This window comes from Melanotaenia boesemani, chromosome 6, assembly GCF_017639745.1.
Source record: "Melanotaenia boesemani isolate fMelBoe1 chromosome 6, fMelBoe1.pri, whole genome shotgun sequence".
In the NCBI taxonomy this organism is placed as follows: Eukaryota; Metazoa; Chordata; class Actinopteri; order Atheriniformes; family Melanotaeniidae; genus Melanotaenia; species Melanotaenia boesemani.
Genome location: NC_055687.1, coordinates 5,252,777 through 5,274,584, shown reverse-complemented (window position 1 = coordinate 5,274,584; position 21,808 = coordinate 5,252,777). Strand labels below are relative to the sequence as shown.

The following is a 21,808-nucleotide window of genomic DNA, read 5'->3' as shown; positions in this document are numbered from 1 at the left end:
CCGCATCTAGTCTAACCAAGGAGCAGTTAACTGACTGGATAAAGAGCAGCAAGAGGTGTTGGCGCTGTGCATGATCACATCAAGCTGCACAGTGCAACCTAAAAAAGCCATGTAACCTCTGCCAAGGTAAACACCTCCAAGTGTTGCATGAGGTCAATGTGAAACCACCAAGAGTGATAAAAACAACTCCAGAAGGGGAGACAAGGGCCACAACAGAGGTGCTGTATCTGGACCGACCCCTAGATAGTAGTCGGGTCCTTCTAAAAGTTGTTAAGGTCCGTATCCACTACGGTGATAGGACACTCAATACCTACGCAATATTGGATGACAGGTCTGAGAGGACTATGTTGTTGCCAGCTGCAACAGAGAAGTTAGGGCTGCAGGGGACCCCCGAAGAATTAACACTACGTACGATTAGGTACATTCTCTTCGTGTGGCATCAGTGTCATTCTCAGTCTCCTCTAGCCCCTAGCTGGACGCTGCAGGGCCCAGCTAGTGTAGTCTGTAGCTTTGCTCAACCCCAGCAGTGCCTATTGACAACAGTAGCACCTCAGGAGTGAGAAAATAGTCACTCGGTCGAAGCAAGACCAGTAGGCCATCAGAATCCTTGAGGCTAAGACCACCAGAGTAGAGGTCGATGGTATACTCTGTTATGCTACCCCGCTTCTCCGACATGATGCTTCTGCAAGCTACTAAAGAAGCTGTCAAACCCAGTTTACGAGGGGTAGATTTACGGCTGGCAAGAGATCCTACACGGGCTGTGGTCTACAGAGAGGAGATGAAGAAACTGATCAAGGCAGACTCTATTGTCAAGTGTGGTCCCGAAGTTCCTGTTCAGGGAGGTTGTAAGGCATGGTACATCCCACACCATATGGTGAGCCACAATGGCAAGAACCGACTGGTCTACAACTGTTCCTATCAGTACAGAGGACAGAGCCTTAATACCTACCTACTGCCTGGGCCGACATTGGGAGCATCACTTCTGGGAGTCCTGCTATGTTTCAGAGAGCATGCAGTTGCCATACGTGTAGTCCTTGCTGTGCCATGTTTGCCTTACAGCGTCATGTCAACGATAACAGCCAGCCAGATGAAGACGTGAGGAGGTCAGTGGAAAGGTGCTTTTATGTGAACAATTGCCTCCAGAGCTTTCCCACCATTGCTGAGGCAAGGCACCAGGTTGACAAGTTGCGAGCCCTCTTACCATCGGCTGGGTTCAAGCTACGTCAGTGGGCTAGCAATGAACCAGATGTGACAAGTCACCTACCGGAAGAGCTCTGCTCGGCTAGTGTGGAGCTATGGCTAGCACAGCACAGAACAGATGCTCCTGAGTCCACTTTAGGACTGAGCTGGCATTTCCACACTGACGCCCCCGTCTACCAGCATAGTCCAGTGGATTTCGGTGTTTCCACGATGCACAACATCTACAAAGTCCTGGCTAATCAGTATGACCCGTTAGGGTTCATTTGACCCTACACAACCTGGGCTAAAATACTGGTCCAACAACTCTGGGACAAGCCCCGTGGCTGGGATGACCCACTCCTTCCTCAGGAGCTCCTACAGCAATGGAAAGCCTGGGAGGAAGAGCTACAAGTCTTACCACAAATCACACTGCCCTGACCCTACTTACCTAAGGAGGTGAACATCTGTGGTCTTCAGAGAGCAGTGCACGTATTCTGCAGTGCTTCTGAAGAAGCCTATGGATCAGTGGCATACCTCCGGTCCACTGATAAGCTTGGTGGAGTGCATCTGTCCTTCTTGATAGCTCGGTCTAGAGTTGCTCCTAAGCCGTCACACTCAATGCCCAGATTAGAACTTTGTGCTGCTCTTACTGGGGCACAACTCGCACAGGTTCTACAAAGAGAACTTACCATCAGCCTTGACCGACTGATTCTGTGGTCTGACTCGACAACTGTTCTGACCTGGTTGAAGTCAGAATCCTGCTGATTTCAAGTCTTTGTCAGTACCCGTGTGGCAGAGATTCAGGAACTGACCGATGGACATGTCTGGAGATATGCTGATTCTGCAAATAACCCTGCTGACTATGTAACCCGTGGAAAAGGGCTGAGGGAGCTGGTTGGGCCAAACAGATGGAGCCAGGGGCCCTCCTTCCTCCTACAATGTCCAACCACATGGCCTGAGAACCCTTCAGCTGATCCAGCAAAAGATGTAACAGAGCTGCGTAAGTTGGTCTTCTGTGGGCTCACTGCAGTTGCTTCAAAACAGGCTGCCTCAGACCTCAGCCAGCACAGCTCCTGGAAGGAACTGCTGGAGGTGACAGCACAAGAGTTACAAGGGGCTGCCAACTCTGATGGACATCCCACAGCGGAAGTCTATCGCCAAGCTGAGCGGTTGGTCCTTCATAGAGCTCAGAAGGAGAGCTTCCCACATGAGCATAGTTTACTGAAAGCAGGGAAGCCCATAAAAGCAGCCGACTTCTGACTATCACCTGAATTGGATGAGAGAGGAGAGCTCATTCATGTTGGGGGACGACAAGGACGCCGTCAATCAGAAGACCTGGAGTCGATCGCCCTTCATCCAGTAATCCTAGACCCATACTATTCAGGAGTTTGACGAATGACTTCACCACCCAGGCCCAAATTGTGGTGTTTGCTGAGCTTCGGCGTTCTTTCTGGGTCTTTCGGGGCTGTGAGGCTGTTCAGCGGCATCAGTACAGTTGCGCTGACTGCAGGCGATGGAGAGCTAAACCAGCTGTACCAAAGATGGCGGACCGCCCAGCAGCCCGTTTGCGCCTATTCAAACCTGCCTTCTATTCCACTGGAATGGTCTGCTTTGGGCCCCTTGAAGTTATGGTGGGCCGGCAGCAAGAGAAGAGATGGGGAATCATCTTCAAATGCCTTAGCACAAGGGCAGTGCATCTGGATCTCCTGACCGCCATTGATACGGATGCCTTCCTAATGGCTCTATGTCGATTCGTCGCATGCAGAGGAACACCGGCAGAGCTGTTTTCCGAACTCCGGGAGGCCTTCACTGCTATTTCTCCAGCCTTACAAGAGCTCCTTGCACCACAGAAGATTGCCTTCCATTTTAAACCCCCAGCAGCCCCGCATTTTGGAGGGGTTTGGGAGAGAGAGATCCGTTCAGTCAAGAGTGCACTCTATGTCACGGTGGGAGCCCAACCAGTGACAGAGGAAGTGCTGCACACTGTGCTCATTGAGGTGGAGGGAATCCTAAACAGCAAACGTTTGAGTTATGTATCCTCAGATGCCAGCGACCTGGATCCAGTGACTCCAAAAAGTTTTATGGCCTATTGGGAGGGTGATCAAGACTCACCCCAGCCCTGATGGACACATCCGATCCGCAGATGTGAAAGTGAAGGGAAAGGTTTACACCCGGCCGATAGCCCGGCTGGTTATCCTTCCTGCCCCTCCGTCTGGAGAAGAAGACAATTCTGAGACTACAGCTTCTTCCCAACCATGACTTTGTTGCCTTTATGGATGAGCAAATGTATTACATACATTTGGGGCGGCTGTAGAAAAGGCCCCAAAGACTCCATTTTATTTAGTTGTAGTCAGCCGATATCTCAGTGTGTATTGTGCGAGGTTGGCCAGTTTACCAGTTAGTTGTATTGTGGGTGACGTCATCTGGCGGAGTTTCATGTGTAACAGTCTTTGTGGTGGGCTAAGGTCACCGGTATAAGCAATGTGTGTGTGAATGACCAAAAAACCACACATCCACACACAATTGAGAAATAAAGCAGAGAAGGAATCTCTACATCAGCCTCTCAGTCTTTACTAGCCCATACTCTGAGCGGCCTTAAGAAGTGCTCTGGCTGGCACCCCTGGGTGATCAAACCCTGAGTCAGCACCTCCCAGCCAGTCCATTGCTTTCTCCATAACAGCTGTACATAAATGGACAAAGCAGCACATAAAAATACAAGAATCAAGAGGGAAATAAATAAATACAAACAATGCTGCTGTCCACGCCGCTGAAGGAAACAGAACGGATCATCCGCATCATTTGGAAGATTTTTAGGGTTACCCCGAACTTATCAGCTGAATCTCTTTAAGGGAGCTCCTCTGCCTTTCAGGGGAGCCAAGCTCCCCTTAGCTCCCCCGTAATTCAAACACTGATTACAGATCAGCTGCCCATTTTTCAACAGGTGATGTACCCTCATCCATACCATGGATGGAGGGAGAGGTATAAGTTTGTGCCACTAGCTTATTAGTAACCAGGACACATTCTTTATCATTTAGCTGGGTATTTTCTGAATGTGAAACTCTTCAGTGCTGAAACCAAAGAACCCTTTATTCCACACATCATGTTCCCAGGCAGTAAAAGAAGCATTCCTCCACCCCTCCCCAGTTGCCTAGTTAACCTTTCAGTGTTGGGAGTAACGCATTACAAAGTATCGGGTTACTGTAACAATATAACTTTTTTGGGTAACAAAGTAAAGTAATGCATTACTCTTAAAATATCGGTAATGAAATTACTTTACAGGACTACAATAACGTGTTTTTCTGTGTTATTCAAGCCGTGTTTGCCCATGTGTAAAGTTCTGATCTGTTTTAAGTGGTACGCGCATGCTGCTGCCTGTGTGTGTGCTTGCCTGGGCACGCTGCCATAGAGATTTGCGTGTCGTAGCTGATTGTGCGCCAACTAAGGAAAAAGAAAAATTAAGCTGGAGAGATACTGGAGATACTTGTATTATTTTCAGTTCAGTCCAGTTTCCTCCCAAACCTGTGGTAAAAGATCCTGCTTGCCGGTCAGTGGAGTCCTTTAGCAGCCGACCCGCCTTAAAAAGCTAAGCTTTTTTCAACATTACCTGGAGCGCAGCAGCCGGTAAGACAGAAATGAACAAGCAAGTTGCAGGGTTCGCTGTAGGAGACATGCTCCCCCTGTTGACGATTAAATCGCCCAGGTTTAGAAAAATTCTAGATAAAATGATTATAAGACAAGTGTGGCCATTTCTTCCCACAGACAGGGATGTTGTTCTTATGGTCTTAAAGCCATTTTGTTTACAATATACAGTAAACACTATGCAGACAGGCAGAGATGCTTCGGCTATGATGTTTGTCCATGTCTACATGGTGAAGTAAGAAATGGTAAAATAAAGTAATTAGTGACGTTACCTTTCATATGCAGTAACTAGTAAAGTAATTTCATTACAATTTACAGAAGTAATGAGTAACTAGTAACTAATTACTTTTTTAGAGCAACTACCTCAACACTGTAACTTTTGCAGATAATGTTTCCATATCCACATTCAAAGACTCTATCAGGGCCTCAGCATCAACTTGTTCTCTTAAAAACGCAGTGACATCATCAGCATAGACACTGACCACCAAAAGAAGATTTTCACCCATCCCAAGTAAATGAATCTTACCCAGCCTGTCACACAGCCTACATAGCAAGACTTTAATAGCTACACTGTCCAGTTGCCCTGAAGTAGGACAGCCCTGCCTTATTCCTCTACTCACTGGTCTACTGAGACCACCTCCTACCTACAGAAAACACTCTACATCACTTACCAACCACTTCACCCAGGAAGTAAATCCATCACCAGAACCAAACATTAACAGAAAATCCACAATTATTACATCATCTGCAAAAGTCAACTGGACAAAATGTCAAGATTTTCAGTCAGGGACATGTGCGGGGGGGTAATATTTTCCATATTGCCTGGGAACTTAATGCGGGGAAGAAGAGGAGTGATGGGATGTGGGGGTGGGATGATACAGTTAATAAAGTTCGTACAAGGTTGTCTAAATGGAAATGGTTGCTACCCCACCTGTCCTATAGAGGATGTGACCTGATTGCTAATAACCTAGTAGTGGCCTTGATGGTTATAAGTTTATACTTTTCTCTCCTCCCTAAGGTCTTAAATACATTTGTGTACAGCATTTGAATTTGGATTTTTTGGAGCAGAAGGCACTGGAGGGAGGCCAAGGCCTTATTGATGTCATGGCCAGAAGAATGGCTAAGAAACTCAGAAGAGATCAGAACTGTTTTAGAGATTGACATGGAGATGTGCAAAAGTGGAAACAAATACCAGATTATTACATCTACATGTGGAGAAGGATGATGGAGAAACAGAGTGAGGAAGATGCAGATGGAACATTTTTTCCACCAGTAATGAAACAAGGGAGTTGGCTCACCAGCTAGTGATGTGCAATATTACAAATTTTGGTGTCAATCTGATACCAAGTAAATAAAGGGCTAGTATCGTTGATACTATTACGGTTACTTTTTATTAGGGCTGTTAGAATTAACTTGTTTATGCTGTGCGGAGTTAATACATACATTCATGAACAATAAAGTTAATCTCACCACAAAAAATTCCCGACTTTGTGTTTTCTTGGTGAGAGAAGCTGATTTTGGGCATGTAAGTGCCTTGTCACAGCAGTGAACAAAATCTACCAAAAATCACTTCATCCTCCTTATTTATGAAGACTCTGGTAGTTACAGTAAACCTTAATGCACATTTATGCTTTACGCAGAAGACGGACACGCAGATGGACGGACAGTTTCATGCGTCTCCTGTGTCGGTTATGCGTGTAATTTGGTCCGTTTTCACAGAGCTTAGCTATCCCTCGTTTAATGCAGAAAACAGAGCAATACAAGTGGAAATCCTGGGGGCAGTGCTGAGCAGAATAGCTGACATGTGACCAGCGAAAAAAACAAACTAGAAGAAGAAGAAGATCAGGACGGTGACAAAGAAAAAGCAGAAAACGAATGAAGACGAGGACAACATTAGAAATTGCATGAGCAATTTATAACAAGAAGGCTGCTGGTTCGAACAGGGGCCTTTCTGTGTGGAGTTTGCATGTTCTCCTTGTGTGTGCGTGGGTTCTCTTCATGTACTCTGGCTTCCTCCCACCGTCTAAAGACATGCATGTTAGGTTAATTTGTTGCTCTAAATTCTCCCTAGGCGTGACAGTGAGTGGTTGGTTGTCTCTTGTGTTGGCCCTGCTTTGGACTGGCGATCTGTCCAAGGTGTTCCTGCCTCTCACCTGCTAATTGGTGGGATAGCCAAATAATGTCATATTATTCAATATACATCCATTTTTACATTTAAGACCTGCAACACCTTCCATAAATGTTGGGACTTGGAGATTAATTTTGTCAAGTTAAAGAAAAAATGTGTTTTTTTTAAATTAGGTAATGTCAGGTAACTGTAATCATGATTTAATACAAAAGCATTATCCTTGACAGTCTACGTCCTTGAGGAGCTCTGGGTTGTTAGTTTATGGAAAAAAATAATTGAACACTTTTTAAAAACAGTGTTACTCAGAGGAAGATCGAAAGGGATCTGCTTAAATTTCATGCAGAAAATCATTGAACTATTCAAGCAATCTGGAAGAATTTCAGTGTGTAAAGGATGAGGGAACAAGTCTAACATGGACATGCAGGACCTCTGATGTCTGTTGATGGGACATACCGTGCTGAGGCTACAACACGTGTCTAGAAATTGAGTAAGTGTTTACAGCTTGTTCCGATACTTATATTGTTTATGGTTAGCGATGTCATCAGTGGCATTTGAAGCATGTAGTGGTTCAAAAAGTGGTTCGAATTTTGCTGCAATGTATTGACAGAGATAAAGCCCGAGGAATCTCCTCCTAATTCAAGAGTAGTGTTGGAGTGTTGAGAGTTTGAGCGACATATTGGTAAGTTTAGATCGTTCTTAGTCCTGTTTAAATGGAGCCTATGAAAAAGCAATCAAAAAAAGAAAACAGATTTTCATACAATTAAAAGACTTAATATAAAAAAAATTCAAAGTCTTTGTGGCACAACTCCTATAACAAAGGAAAGTTGGGATTATGATCCAGCTAAATACATTTGCATGTTCCTTAATAAAATATAATAATAACTGTCTTAGCTATATTGACTTAGTCAAGTACTCACTTTTGTTCGGGCAAAATTCGTTTACTGGAAAGCTGTTGAATGTCAGGATGACTCCCAGTGTCCAGTTAAGGTCGTCTCGGTCTCTGCTCAGCTGCTCGGTCTGATTCTCCAGTCTTCTCTTTTCCATCATTAGCTGCTCAGTCTGATTCTCCAGTCTTCTCTTTTCCATCATTAGTTGCTCAGTCTGATTCTCCAATCTTCTCTTTTCCATCTTTAGCTGCTCAGTCTGGTTCTCAAACATTTTCATCTTCACTGTGACCTGCTCAGTCTGATTCTCTAAGACTCTCTTTTCCATCATTAGCTGCTCAGTCTGATTCTCCAATCTTCTCTTTTCCATCTTTAGCTGCTCAGTCTGATTCTCAAACATTTTCATCTTCACTGTGACCTGCTCAGTCTGATTCTCTAAGACTCTCTTATCCATCATTAGCTGCTCAGTCTGATTCTCTAAGACTCTCTTTTCCACAATTAGTTGCTCATTTTGTCCTTTGAGGTTGCTGAGGTTTTCTTCCAGTTTGTTCATTACTGTGGTGACTAGGAAGGAAAGGAGACATTAGTCAACTAGTCCATCAAACAAAAAGTCTTTTGCCTTTTGCCTCTGCTCCTTCTTCACCACAATAAACTGATGAAGAGTCCACATCACTGCAAATACAGCACTGATATGCCTGCCGATCTCCAGTTTATTGTTCCCTCACTCATGAATAAGACCACCACTTGGGGCAGGACCCCATTCCTGACCAAGAGAGGGCACTCCACCCTTTTCCAACTCAGAACCATGGTCTTGGATTTGGAGGTGCTGATTTTCATCTCAGCAGCTTCACACTCAACTGTAAATCACTCCAGTGAGAGTTGGAGATCACAGCCTGATAAAGGAAACAAAACCACACCATCTCCAAAAAGCAGAGTTCCAGTCTATGGTTGTGACATTCCACGACCCGAAAACTAATTTCTGCAGCCAAGGATTGGACCACCAAGATCCCCACCTTCAGCCACTGCTCAGCTCACATTGCACCTGACCCCTATGGACCCTGTCACAGGTGATTAACCCATGGAGATTGATGTCACCTTTTTGGGCTGAGCTAGACTGGGCCCCCATGTGCATAGGCCTGGCCACCACGTTTACCACAAGCCCCACCTGCAGGCCTGGCTCCAGAGAACCCATGTCTGGGCAAGGGAAACTTTTACCTATGTTCTTTTTCTACATAGGGGTCTGCTGAGCTGCACTTTGTCTGGTCTGCCACTTAGAGACCTTTTTGGCCTTTGATGACCATTCCTGACGACATAGCTCCTAGTATCACTAGGACACGTAAACCCCACTACCACAATAAGGTGGCGGCTCTAGGAGAAGCAGCTTTGAGGTGTGGTGATAGAACCTAGAGGTTGTGTCATGCCCTCACCCGGTCTGCCCAAGCCTTTCCTGCCTTTCCTCAGTGATCACTAACCTAATTGCTCACACCTGTCCCAGATCAGCCACACCTGTCTCCCTTTCACCCATCAGCCCATATTTACCCTAGCACCACAGTCACTCCCTGTCGGATCTTATCCTACGTACATGAAGGACTCGCTCCCTTTCCATTCCTGGCTTCTCTTACCCCCCTGTCGCCTCCTCCGTTGTCACATTAAGACAATTCCTCTGAATTCCTGTTGTGTAATAAAGATCATTAACCTGCCTTTGTCTCTAAGGGGTCCATGCGTTACAGGTTGATTATGAGTATTAAGCACCATTCAAGTATGTAGAAATTCATTTGAGCTGTGTATTGAATTAGTTCATGTATACTTTCAATAATCATGACACATATTAACCAAATTATTTAATCCAAACCCATTAAAGAGATGTTCTCTTTTATCATTTGGTCAGAACATTCCTCCCACACTGAAACAACCATCATGTAAGCGGCTCTAATTGTTTATTAGAGTTTAATGCTTAAATAAAACTCACTGTAGACGATGAGACCGATCATGCTCGTCACCAGGAGGATGCAAAGTATCCCCAAACACATCGGCAAGAGAAGAGTGCGAGAGTGAGAGTCTGCAACTGCTTCAGCTTCTGCTTGGGAGGGAAAAAATTTATTAGAAATGACTAAACATTATTGTGGTTTAATTGTGGTTTAATATTGTATATCATGTTAATATCATGTTGTAAAACTGGGTAAGGTTTGTCTTTTAAAAAAACGACTGAACCAGTTTGACGTTTCCCCATCTGACAAAAATAAAGTCTAACATGATACAGTAATCTCTGTGTTTTTCACCATGCAGGCTAAATTCATGTATAACAATGTTTTCAGTCAATACTGACACAAGAATAAGTTACAGTATGTTCTGCCATCAGAGTAAAAGATCCATCACGAAAATAGAAGCAAACAGACAAAATACAAGAAAATAGAAGCAAACTCATATACACTCAACAGCCACTTTATCAGGTCCAACTGTTCAGTTACTTGTTATCACAAATATCTAATTAGCCAATCGCATGGCAGCATTTAGTCATGTAAACATGGTGAAGACGACTTCCAGGCGTTAAAATGGAGCATCAAAAAAGGAAGAAATGAGATTTCAGTGACTGTTTCACATACAACTATCTCTAGGGTTACGGAGAATGGTCTGAAGAAGAGGAAATATCCAGCGAGCAGCAGTTGTCTGGACTAGAATGTCTTGTTGATGTCAGAGGTCAGAGGAGATGTCAGGTTTTTCGGGAAAAAGGGAGATAATATTAATAAGAACCTCAACCACTAAAATATGTTCTGTCATTGTGAAACAAAACTTCCATGTTATAAAATCCATCCAGTTAAATAAGGAGCCAGTCTGCTGCCAGCATGTAGCCGTCAGTGTGGAAAGTAGCTTTGGTCCTTCATTCCAGCAAAGCGGGACCAGACTGGAGGCTGGAGGTCTAGAAGTGATGCTACGCTAATGAAACACACAAGAGGAGGATTTCCTTTATTTATTTATTTATTCTTACACAATGCTTTTTTAAAAAAATTGTTGTCCCAATTTCTGTCAAGACAGTCTTTATTTCCTGCAACTCCTTGTCCCACCCAGCTGCAGGACCGCCCACCCAGCTGGAGCACCACCCACCCAGCTGCAGCACCGCCCACCCAGCTGCAGCACCACCCACCCAGCTGCAGCACCGCCCACCCAGCTGGAGCACCCAGCGACTAGAAAGAAATATTATTTAACATTAAATAAACTGCTACCAATCTCAGATGTATCTGTACATATTTTTTTGCATAAATTAGAACAAATGACTAAATTACCGGCATCATTACTGTCATTTAGCAGACGGTTTTCTCCAAAGCAATTCACCTTTCTGGGAATCAAACTTCGGTCTCCCGCATGGCAGATGGATGCTCTACTAACTGAGATTTCCGGCTGCACGTTCCAGTGCCTCTGGCATGTCTTCCCTTCGGACACTGTGATAACAGCATCTGCTATTCTGCCTTTCTGACACAAGTAACACCCACGCCGTGCCCACCAATTAAACATTTTTACATTTGTCGACGTGGTCCATCAGCATCTCTGTCTCACACCCCAAAAATTCAATTTCTTCCCTCTTTTTCCCTCCCGAGCCATCATGCAAATGATGTGATGAATATGTACCTGTCCATTTATAGCCACCATGTGGGCGTGGGAAGGCGTTCACTCACGTGTGCCTGCTTTAGAGCTGATTCTGATAAACGGAAACAGGCGTGGGACGCGTGTGTGCACGCTTTGATAAAAACCTGAAAGTAGAACTGCGCAGCATTTCCTTTTTGAGCCGCAAACGCACCTTTAGTTTGCTTTGCTGCGCACAGTTTGATAAATTAGACCCCAGATCTCAGTCCAGTAGAGCAGCTTTGGGATGTGGTGGAACGGGAGATTCTCATCATGGATGCAGCCGACAAACCTGCAGCAACTGTGTGATATTATGTCAATATGGAGCAAAACTCTGAGGAAGGTTTCCACCACCTTGTTTAATCTATGACGCCAAAAATTATAAAAGGGGTCCAACCTGCTAGAAGGAGGACCTGATAGATGGCTGGTGAGTGTTTATGCATCATGTGTTATTTTTATTTTTAAATTTATTAAACCTACTTGATGTCGTAGTTGCAGGCTCTTTAGGTTTTACTTCAGAATAAATAGCTGGGTCCTTGTTTTCCTCTGTGGGAGAAAAATAATATTTATGAAACAGCTGAATGAACAGATTTATAAGGATTCTTGATAATGTCAGTGAAAATGTTCAACAGCTACTGTTATTTAGAGCTGGGTTAGGACTGTAGCACTAAGCTGTGGATAGGACGTGTGCCTTTCCAGCAATACGTTGGATAAATCACCTCCACCTCAGCCTGTTTTTATCTGAGGAGAAATTTTATTTGGTTTTCTCTCCAATAAGCTTCTTCTACCAGTTCACCATCTAATAAGATGGACCTTATTATCAGCAGGTGTCGTTAGTGAAGAATCCGACCGAACAATTTAACGCAATTAATTACATAAATTAATTAAAGCCATTAACACATTGTTTTTGACAGCCCTTTTAAAACACACACACACACACGCACACACACACACACACACACACACACACACACACATATATATATATATATATATATACATATTGTTTGAAAGATATATTTTATGTTTTTAATCAAAATTTAAAACTTACTTGGTTCGGTGGTCCTCCGCTTATCATTTGTCACCTCAGAATAAACTACTTGGTCCTCATTTTTCTCTGTGTGATGAAAAATATTAGATATAAGAAAAACCAAAAAACATAGACATCAAACAGGTCAGCGAGATAAATAAATGTCAGCTTAATCTCTTCTCTATGTTCAGCAAAACAGCAGATTTTCTCTAACTAACAACAAAGAGCAGGTGGGACGAGTAAAAATCTGAAAATAAGTTGGAATCTCAAGTAAGTTAAGAAGACCAACTACAACCTAAACTAACAGGGCTAGCAACATGACTTTTATAAATAGACCATTTGAAAGATGTTTTAAAAGTCAAATGTCATTAACCATGTGTTTAATCGTAAGAAATCAGGACTTCTTTACCTTTTGAAGGTGAAGCACGTTTGTTGAAAACCAGTGTGGAATAATTGATTTCTTCCTCCATCTTTAACTGCTGCTGCTTCAGAGCTGAGAATGAGACCAGTCTTCATCAGATGCTGCTTTACATATTTAAAGCTGTTTTATAGGAGGAATTCCAGTTTTAGCTCAAATGTTAAGAGAACCAAAAGGTTCCTCTTAACATTTAGTTAAAAAGGATCATTTACCACTGACAGAGAACAATGCAGGATACCTGATCCTGTCTTTTGGTAGGAAGTCTGTTTCTGTCCAAACCATGGTGAGACACGGGTTGACTATATGAGCACAAACAGCCTTCACATCTGTTTAAATATGTGATTTAAATATGAGATTATTTAATACTCTTATATATATATATATGTATATATATACATATATATATATATATATATATATATATATATATATATATATATATATATATTATTTTTATTTTTCTTTACAACTGCAGGTATAAGGACTCTTTTGAAGGGATGCACCAGGCCACAAAGGCATATGATGATTGCATGGCTGGAGTTAGCTCCTTTCCAAAACAATTGGCAGCAGCCAAAAGGATTATAGATCTGCTTAATGCCAAACCATGGTATGTCAGCCTTCCAGGAGCAGCTGGCCTACTGGCAGAGGTACAACAGGATGTTGATGTGTTGTATAAAATCAGCCAGTCAACCAGTTCCAAGTCCAATCATGCTCCTGATGTTGGCGTCCAAATCTCCAGCAATCAGACCACCAAACCTTAGTTGGATTCTGTCCTGTTTGGATCTCCAGGCAAGCAGAGACACTACAGAATGGTCCACGTCTCTGGCGTCTCTGGCATTGCCTCCGGCTCCTGGGTCCAGGAAGGGTCACCGAGGATCCAGCTCCTGTTGGCGTGGCCTCCAGGCTGCCTTTCAGAGATCCGTTGTGTGTCTGCGCGGCCTCCAGGTCACCTTCCTGGACTCTGCACCCTGTCGTCTCGGCCTCCCGGCTGTCCTCCTGAACTCTGCCACCAGACCTGTTTACTTGGTCCTGCGACAGTCCAGCTGCATTTTGCACCAACATGTCTGCTCTAGTGGATCTCTGGTTGTTTCTGATTGTGCAGCAATGGCTGTTGGTGATCAGCTGATTGTCTTTTCTTGTGTTAGTTTATTGTTCAGCTGAGAAGGAGGAAACTAGTGGTTCATGGTTTACACTGTTTTTGGTTTATTGTTATTGGCAGAATCTTCTCTAACACAGTAGTTGGCTTGTGGTAGACAGGGTTTATGCTGCTTCAGCTATGCAGGTGCGGGCCTAGAAAAGTTCTGATGGGGGTCCAGGAAGGTGCACTGACCAGGAAAAGGGGGGCACAAATGGGACCTTTTCTAAGGTCTAGATTTTATGAAATTATAAACTAATTATTATAACTAAAGTGATTATCTAATGACTTTTAATCACTTTTGTCACACTTACACTTCAATGATAAAAGGAAAAAAAAATGTCAGGCCACTGTGATTTTTAACTAATTTCAGGCATATAAAAACTCGTGAATGGTGATTAATCATAAATAATTTGTAAAATAAATCATGATTAATTTCAAAGCTTCAAAGTTACACCATGCACCAGTGTTTCTTTTACTTTATTATATTTTTAACATTCTTTGGGCTCTTTTGTCCTTTTATTGTTCAGCAAGTAGATGAGAAAGTGGGTCAGGAAGACCTCAGGATTGAATCTGGGGCATTTTTTTTTTTGCCAGGTGAACTAACTGCAGTAGCAGCAACAACAAGTTATTTTACTCGTCTTTCTGTCTGGTCTTTTCGCTCCAGAAGCAACATTTCTTTGATGATTTATTAACCGTGCTGCTCTGGTCTGTTGGCTTCACTATCAGGGATTACTCCAACAGAAACATCAGAAACTGCTGCCACCTTCAAACCGAGGTCGGGAGGTGGAGGAGAGGTGATTATTCCTGGGTGAAACTGCAGCTAGTTTCAGGCTTAGCTCCCTTCACTTTACAGAGCAGTGGTGAAGCAGACACGGACTCTGCTGGAACTAGCAGAGCTGTGTGGTGTTTATTGCTAAAGCTGGTAGCAAAACATTGACCCTAACTCTAACCCAGGAAAAACAGGAAGTTTCTCACAGTGACTTCCTCTGCTCCGACGTTCCCCTTCCCCTCACTACCGCTCTGACCCCTGCTCACATTGCTTCTCTCTTCCTCTGCAGCTCTTAAAGAGGCCATGCTGTTCTGTTAGTACAGCGCTGTAAACACCACCATGTTTCTACATTACTGAGACATAACTCTACAAGTCTGTTTTTTTTTTTTTTTTTGTTTGTTTGTTGTTTTTTTAAATCAATGTAATCTGGCGGGTCAGATATAATTTATGGTGCTAGTTGCTGCTTTAAACACTGCTAAAAAAAAATTAAAGGAACACCTTTTAAAGTTTAATCAAATTTATTTTAATTTAATGTTTACATCAAATCAGTTTGATGTTTGATAAGTTTGATTTGATGTAGCATCAAATCAATCCTATCCAGCACTTCTGGACAACATGATTCGTTCCATCCACCACCACGTTGCAGTACAGACTGTCCAGGGGTTGACTGAACTCCTAATCCAGGTCTAGGAGCAGATTCCTTTAGGAAAACATCCGTGGTCTCGTCAGGAGCCCAGACGTTGTAGGTAGTGCTTACAGGAAGGTGGAGGCCACACACACCACTGAACCTCATTCTGAACTGTCTGCAGGAATTTCCACTGAAGTTGGTTCAGCCTGTTGATTCAGATTCAGTTGATTCAGAGAAAAATCTGATCTTTCCACTTTTATGTAGAGTATGATTCTGAATCCAGACCTCCATGGGTTCACAGTTTAGATTTCCATTGATCATTCTTATGGTATTTTGTTCCCAACACATTCCACTATGTAATGAATAAAGATTATTAACTGGAATATTTCATTCATTTGAGATCTAAGATGTGATGTTTAAGTCTTTCCTTTAATTTTGCTTCCAGTTAAACAGGAAACAGCTGCAGTGATTTTCTGAAATATGTTCAAACATAAATGTAAAACAAAAACAGTTTATTTAATTCTAAGCAGCTTTAAAGTAAATATTTGGTCTGAGCAGATTTATTCTTTATTCCAGTCTGAACCCTCTTAGACAATCTTCCTGTCGTCCCAGGAGCAGAGATGGGGGATGGATGCCGTCCTCCTCAAGGCTCCAGACAAAAGTGGCGACGTCGTCCTCTGCTGTCTGGCAAAACCTGAATAAGAACAGCTGACCGCCACAGCAACATCACAGCCTTTTTTGAGGAAGGTTACAGGAAGTAGTTGAATCATTTCAAAGTAAATAAAGAAAAGTTTTAAATAAGTTCAGAAAGTCTGAGGAACTACTGATCAAATAACCCATAATGTAATTATCTCACATCTTTCATTATCTTTTTTTAATGCTGTTAGTTCATAACAAAATCTGCTCATTATTGGAAAAAATCTAAATAATTCTTATTGTAGAAAGACAAACCACTAAACAAAAACTCTCTTTAAACCACAAACATTTTAAAAATGATTTTATTCATTGAACAGAATCTTTGGACTGAAAAGCTGGCGGCACAGATCATTAACAGAGAATCTCCTGATTCCTTCAGGGTCTTAATGTAGAATAAAATCAGATTACCTCATGAATTGATTGTTGTTCTACAGATTTCTTATAGTGTGTAAAGGGATTGTTTCCTCAATGTTGATCGGACTCCAAACTTTGTCCCCGTTGGACTGAATTACAGAAGTCCTGCAGTCCTTAAAGTAGTTTTAACCAAAAGAACTGATCTGGAACTTCAATCTATTTAATACAGAGCTGATAAAATCTTTTTATTACAACAATTTCAAGATATTTAGTGTTTTATTTGTTCAAAAAGAAAGTGAAAACATGTGATCATTTTCTTCTCTTTGTCCTGTGAGGATTTTGTCCCTCAAAAAACGTTTCTTAAATGAAAAAAATCAACTAGTTTCACACTAAGAGAACAGAAGCTGGTTTTTAATTAACAAGCAAAGCAAATCTAAAGGCCTCTATTAAAAAGCTTTTATAAGAAAAGAAACAGCTGAGTCGTCACATTATTTTACTCTGTTTTGTCTTCTTGTAAGTAGTAAATGGACTTGTAGCCTACTTCTATAGAATATATAAAATGGGTTTTCTAAAAAGCATCCTTACATATTTGTTTTAAAGTTTTTTACTGTCTAAAACTGATGATTCAGAAAGTTATATTTTGGTGTAACATGAAGAGGAAGAATACAAACACAGTGTTAGCTAATTGGACCTTATCAGGACGTCGTCTTCACAGATGAATTTGTTCAGAAAATAATTAATTCCTGAGTTCCAGCTCTGTTGGGGATTGTTTCCAGGCATCGTCAGTGCATAAAGTGTTGAATTGAACAAATTCTTCCAGTACCTTCAAAAGAAAACATGAACATCAGCACATATAACAACATCCATCCTCACAAAGATGATTCACTTCATACGAGATGTAAGGGGATGTTGGGGATGTCATTATTCTCTAAGAGAACTCGGGGGGGTGTCAGTGTGACATTTGAAGCTTGTCTGTAGTAATACAGACTAGTTTCTTTCCACCAGGTCCCCATAGCTAATGTTTGTCTCAGACCAGCAGCTATGTTCTGCCTGGTATATATATATATATATATATATATATATATATATATATATATATATATATATATATATATATATATATATACCGCTTTATGGTGCAGCTTGACCACAGGTCCATAGCGGTGGTGAAACATTGGACTGTAGCCACGTCCTTCACACCACCCTCACCACACTCATCATCCAGGGCAGGCAGACACTCCACTAACATGGAGACGAGATGGCCGTGATGCCGTTTGTCCAAAGTGTTGATGAGTTTCTTAAATCCCGGTTGTTCACTGTGTTAACTGAGAAAAAGTTCTGTTTGTTTATAACGTTTATCTCTTTGTGTCTCTGGATTGTTTAGTCGCAACTCACAAAAATTGAACATTTTTCTCTTTTCTTGTGTCGCGTCGCAAGCCCCCATGTGCACGTCTGCGTGAACAAGAGCAACATTTCACATGCACGAATGTCGCCTGTCGCTTGGCTGGAGGAGGGCAGCGATTTCCGCCTCATCACGCATGTTCGATAGAAAATGATAGAGAAGGAGCGACGTCGCCTCCCGTGTGTCCAGCCCAGAACTGGCGAGGTGTTTGCACAGGCATATGAACATTCACAATGTTTCTGACACTGGATTTATGTTCCATAGGGTCTTACCTATCCATTGAGACCAAGGTTATGTATATTGACCTGAAAATTACAGAGTTATTGTTGATTTAATTTGGGTAGGTCTGTTCAGGCCACTACACCTCCAAAAACCCTAGGATTCAAAAGGTTAAAGGAATGTACTCTGCAACTTAGAGAAGTTCCCAGCACAGGATGTAAACATAAAATTCGGAGAAGAACACAAGAACATGCTGTATGTAAACTTGTGTCTGATCTATGATTGGCCGATTCAGGACTGAGGAATGTTCTTTGTTTGAAAGCTATATAAGAGAGACACATTTGGTCGGGGTTTTTCTACGATTGGCTTCAGAGACCTCACAGAGATGCATATCTGTTTACGATGTCACTTTTTGTAATAAACCATCATTTCTACATAAAGCTGATGTCCGGAGCTCTTCTTTTACCTGAAAGTGTTTTTGTCACATCATAAGCTTAAAGTAATTTACTACAAAAAAGTATGATCCAGAGAAGAAGCTCTTCATATGATGAAGTCACCATATCACACAAACGGCTATGAAGACACCAAAGGAGAAACAACAGTACGGAAAGTAGGATGTTATCAAGGACAGTAAACTACAAAATGCCATCACCAACTATTTCTCCACAACACCTGCTTCCACAAAATAAACCACACAATGACATCAAGGGTCAGAAAGTACTCCACAACATGGTCCTAAAGAACCAGAGCTGAACTAGAAGTTATCTCAGTAAGGCACTAAACCTGCTTCACAGTACAAACTCCAGATTATTTAAGGGTTTGAAAAGGTGAATACATATGCATGCACTAGTGTCCAAACACAGAGTAACAAAACAAAGTAAAAAGAAAAAAGGAAAAAACATGCGTTGCAGTTGTAATGAAAAGAACAGAAAGAAGGCCAAGGCGGGCTGCGTACTTTTACAAACCACTGTGAAGCTCCAAAGCAGTTCAATGACAAATTCAAGTATATTTTGCATTTAAGAAATTGTTCAAATTTTCTTATAATAAAAGTTTGTAGAAACTGAGGGAAAAATAAAATATTTAAGTACTTTTTCAAAAGAAATATTTTCTTACTGAAGTGTGTCCTTGTGTCCATCAATCCAGACCCATGTGGTGCCATTATTCTGCAGCCCCATCCAGTATCCGTGATACTCGTCAAAGTAGTACTTCGTGTTTTGACCGATGAATTTCTGTAATTCATGTTATTGCTTATGATCAAATAAATTCATCTCAGATTTAATGGCATCAATTCTGGTTCATGTATTCATCATTTAATAACTGTAAATTTATTTTAGAAATCTAAAATAAATTAAAATCAGGCTGTTTTTATACTTTTGATTTTAAGTTAAGATTTAAATAAATAAACTAGAAAAACAACTTTTCATTTTTATATTTAATTTCTTGGATTTCTGTGAGCTGGAAGGTGTTTTCTGCTTCGTGTGTTGTCAGAGTGGTGATATGGTATGGGTTTTCCTCAGCTACACCTAAAACCCACAACACTTTTGGGTGGATGTTGGCTTCAGCACAGCACCGGTTTGCAGAAAGAGAATCTGAAGCACCTTCCAGATCAGATAAATCTGATAAATTAACCATTAAGATCAAAATCTGTCTGTTGGTTGTTTTTCTACTTTAACTGATTTAAATCCAAACCTTTAATTCTGTATGAAATATTTGATTCTTACAGTTTCTGAGACCTTTTGCATCACTTTAAGGTCAAAATTGAGCTTAAAACCCTGTTGAACACTGATTGATACTTGTCTTCTGCCCCCTGGTGGATGCAGCAATAAAACAATGATGCACCACGATAATTTCAACACATCAACGGTAAATATACAAAAATTATTTTTATTTTTTTATGTTTTGTTAAGGGATAAATAAAGACTTCACATTTTAAAAATGAGACTTTCTCTCCATTTTTTCTTCCATCAGGTTTAAAGGATTAATTTCACATCAAAAGTGCAAAAACTGCCTGATTATATATTTATTTTGTTTTTCATATCCAATTTCTGAAAGAATAATGAAAAACTAACTGATTATTTATAATTTTTAATTAAATATTAAATGAACAAATGATCTACGGAGCAAATTCTGATCAGAACTTTGATTTATTTATTTTTAAATGAACATTTTGGTAAATTAGGAAATGATGTTGGTGCAGTGTTTGTGTTAAAACTCACCTGTTCCTGCAGGTCATCAATAACAACCAGATCTGCATTTTTATCTTTGCAGTACTGTCGACTGTCATTCCATGTCATCCAAGAACTGTCTTCATAAAACAGGTAGCACTTTTTCTGGTACTGAATCCAGCTGGTGCGACACGACTGACAATCTGTGTTCATGAAATGAGAAGAAAAATGGAACCAGATTAACTCAGTGCAACGAAATGTCTAATTCAGGATACACACTGATCTTAACTAATACATCAGGTACTTAGTATTTTCTTTATGCTTCAATTTTGTAAGAAATTGTTCAACGGAAGTTTGACTATTTTATTTGTTTTGTTTGGGTTTTTTAAAGTTAATTTTAAAGTTCTTACAGCAGATGGAAACAATATGTTTGTTCGTGTAATAGGCCAGGCAAGTCAAATTTATTTGTATAGCACATTTCCTGTATAAGACAATTTACATAAAACATTTAAAGCTTTACAGCAGCGATGCCCAAAGTCTGGCCTCGAGGGCCGCTGTCCTGCAGATTTTCCAATGTTTCCTGCTTCAACACACCTGACTCCAACAGCCTATTAAGTTTTGCTCAATGACTCATCAGTTTGAGTCAGGTGGTTTTGGAGCAGAGACACATCAAAAACCTGCAGGATTGTGGCCCTTGAGGACCGGAGCTGGGCACCCCTGCTTTACAGCATTGAGCAATAACAAGTACATTAAACATAGATGTTAAAAGAAATAAAAGAAATAAAATAATGAAATAGAGAAAAAGCACAAAATAAAGTTCCCGTGTGAGGAATTAACAGTTGTTCTGATAAAAGGAAGCTGTTAGTTAATTTTGATATTTTCACCTCCTTTTGGAGTTAGTCTTGAGCCCCAGAAACACATTTCAGTCTTATCTTTGTCACTTCAATTTACTTCTCTTCACGCAAAAAAGTATTTATTTAATAGTCAGTTTGCATAAAAAACAAAGCTCTTTAGCAGACTTGTCTTCATTTGGCCTTGATACTGACTGTGTACCCACAGAAGTCTCTAAAATATTAAAATAACAAAGATTATAGTAATATCTTGAATATTTTCTTCATCTTGTAAACTGGATCTGACAAAAATCCTGATGCACTGTGTTAAATTAATCAGTCTCATAGTCTGAGTATCTTAAGAAGTATATGTGAAGCATTAATGCACATATAGGTGAAAAAGGAAAAGAAGACAAACCCCTAAGGCAGAGAATAAACTCATTTAATTACATGTTTTTGTGTTTGTGCCTCACGTATTTTGCACATGTTTGATTCGTTGTTTGTGCACGTCCTCAGAAATTAAAGGCCCATTTATGCTCCATTATGTGCGTAAATAGCAAAATCTGTTTCAAACGTTTTCATGCGTCACCATCCTCATACTTCGATGGATGTTTTGTGTTGCCATGGTTTTCAAGTTAAATCCTCCCTTAGTGGGCAGTGCTAAGTTCAGAGCTCATTCCTACGTCAGTTTCAGACACCGTTTTTCTGCAT

At 41.2% G+C, this 21,808-nt stretch overlaps 1 protein-coding gene across 5 annotated transcripts in view; it reads right to left on the bottom strand.

Moving 5' to 3' along the window:
- LOC121641946 (asialoglycoprotein receptor 1-like) overlaps positions 1-21,808 on the bottom strand; it is an 80,113-nt gene that overhangs the window by 40,316 nt on the left and 17,989 nt on the right. Inside the window, exons 6-8 of one of the 5 annotated variants that reach the window (XM_041988355.1) lie at positions 20,319-20,470; positions 19,216-19,331; positions 16,434-17,304 (exon numbers count right to left, since the gene is read on the bottom strand). The exons of 3 other annotated variants lie outside the window; for them this stretch is intronic. In XM_041988355.1, coding sequence (XP_041844289.1) covers positions 17,163-17,304; positions 19,216-19,331; positions 20,319-20,470 — 410 coding nt within the window. In that variant the 3' untranslated portion in view covers positions 16,434-17,162. Of the gene's footprint in view, positions 1-7,863; positions 8,395-16,433; positions 17,305-19,215; positions 19,332-20,318; positions 20,471-21,808 lie in introns of those variants that run through there. One more of the 5 variants, XM_041988357.1, reaches the window with a different exon arrangement.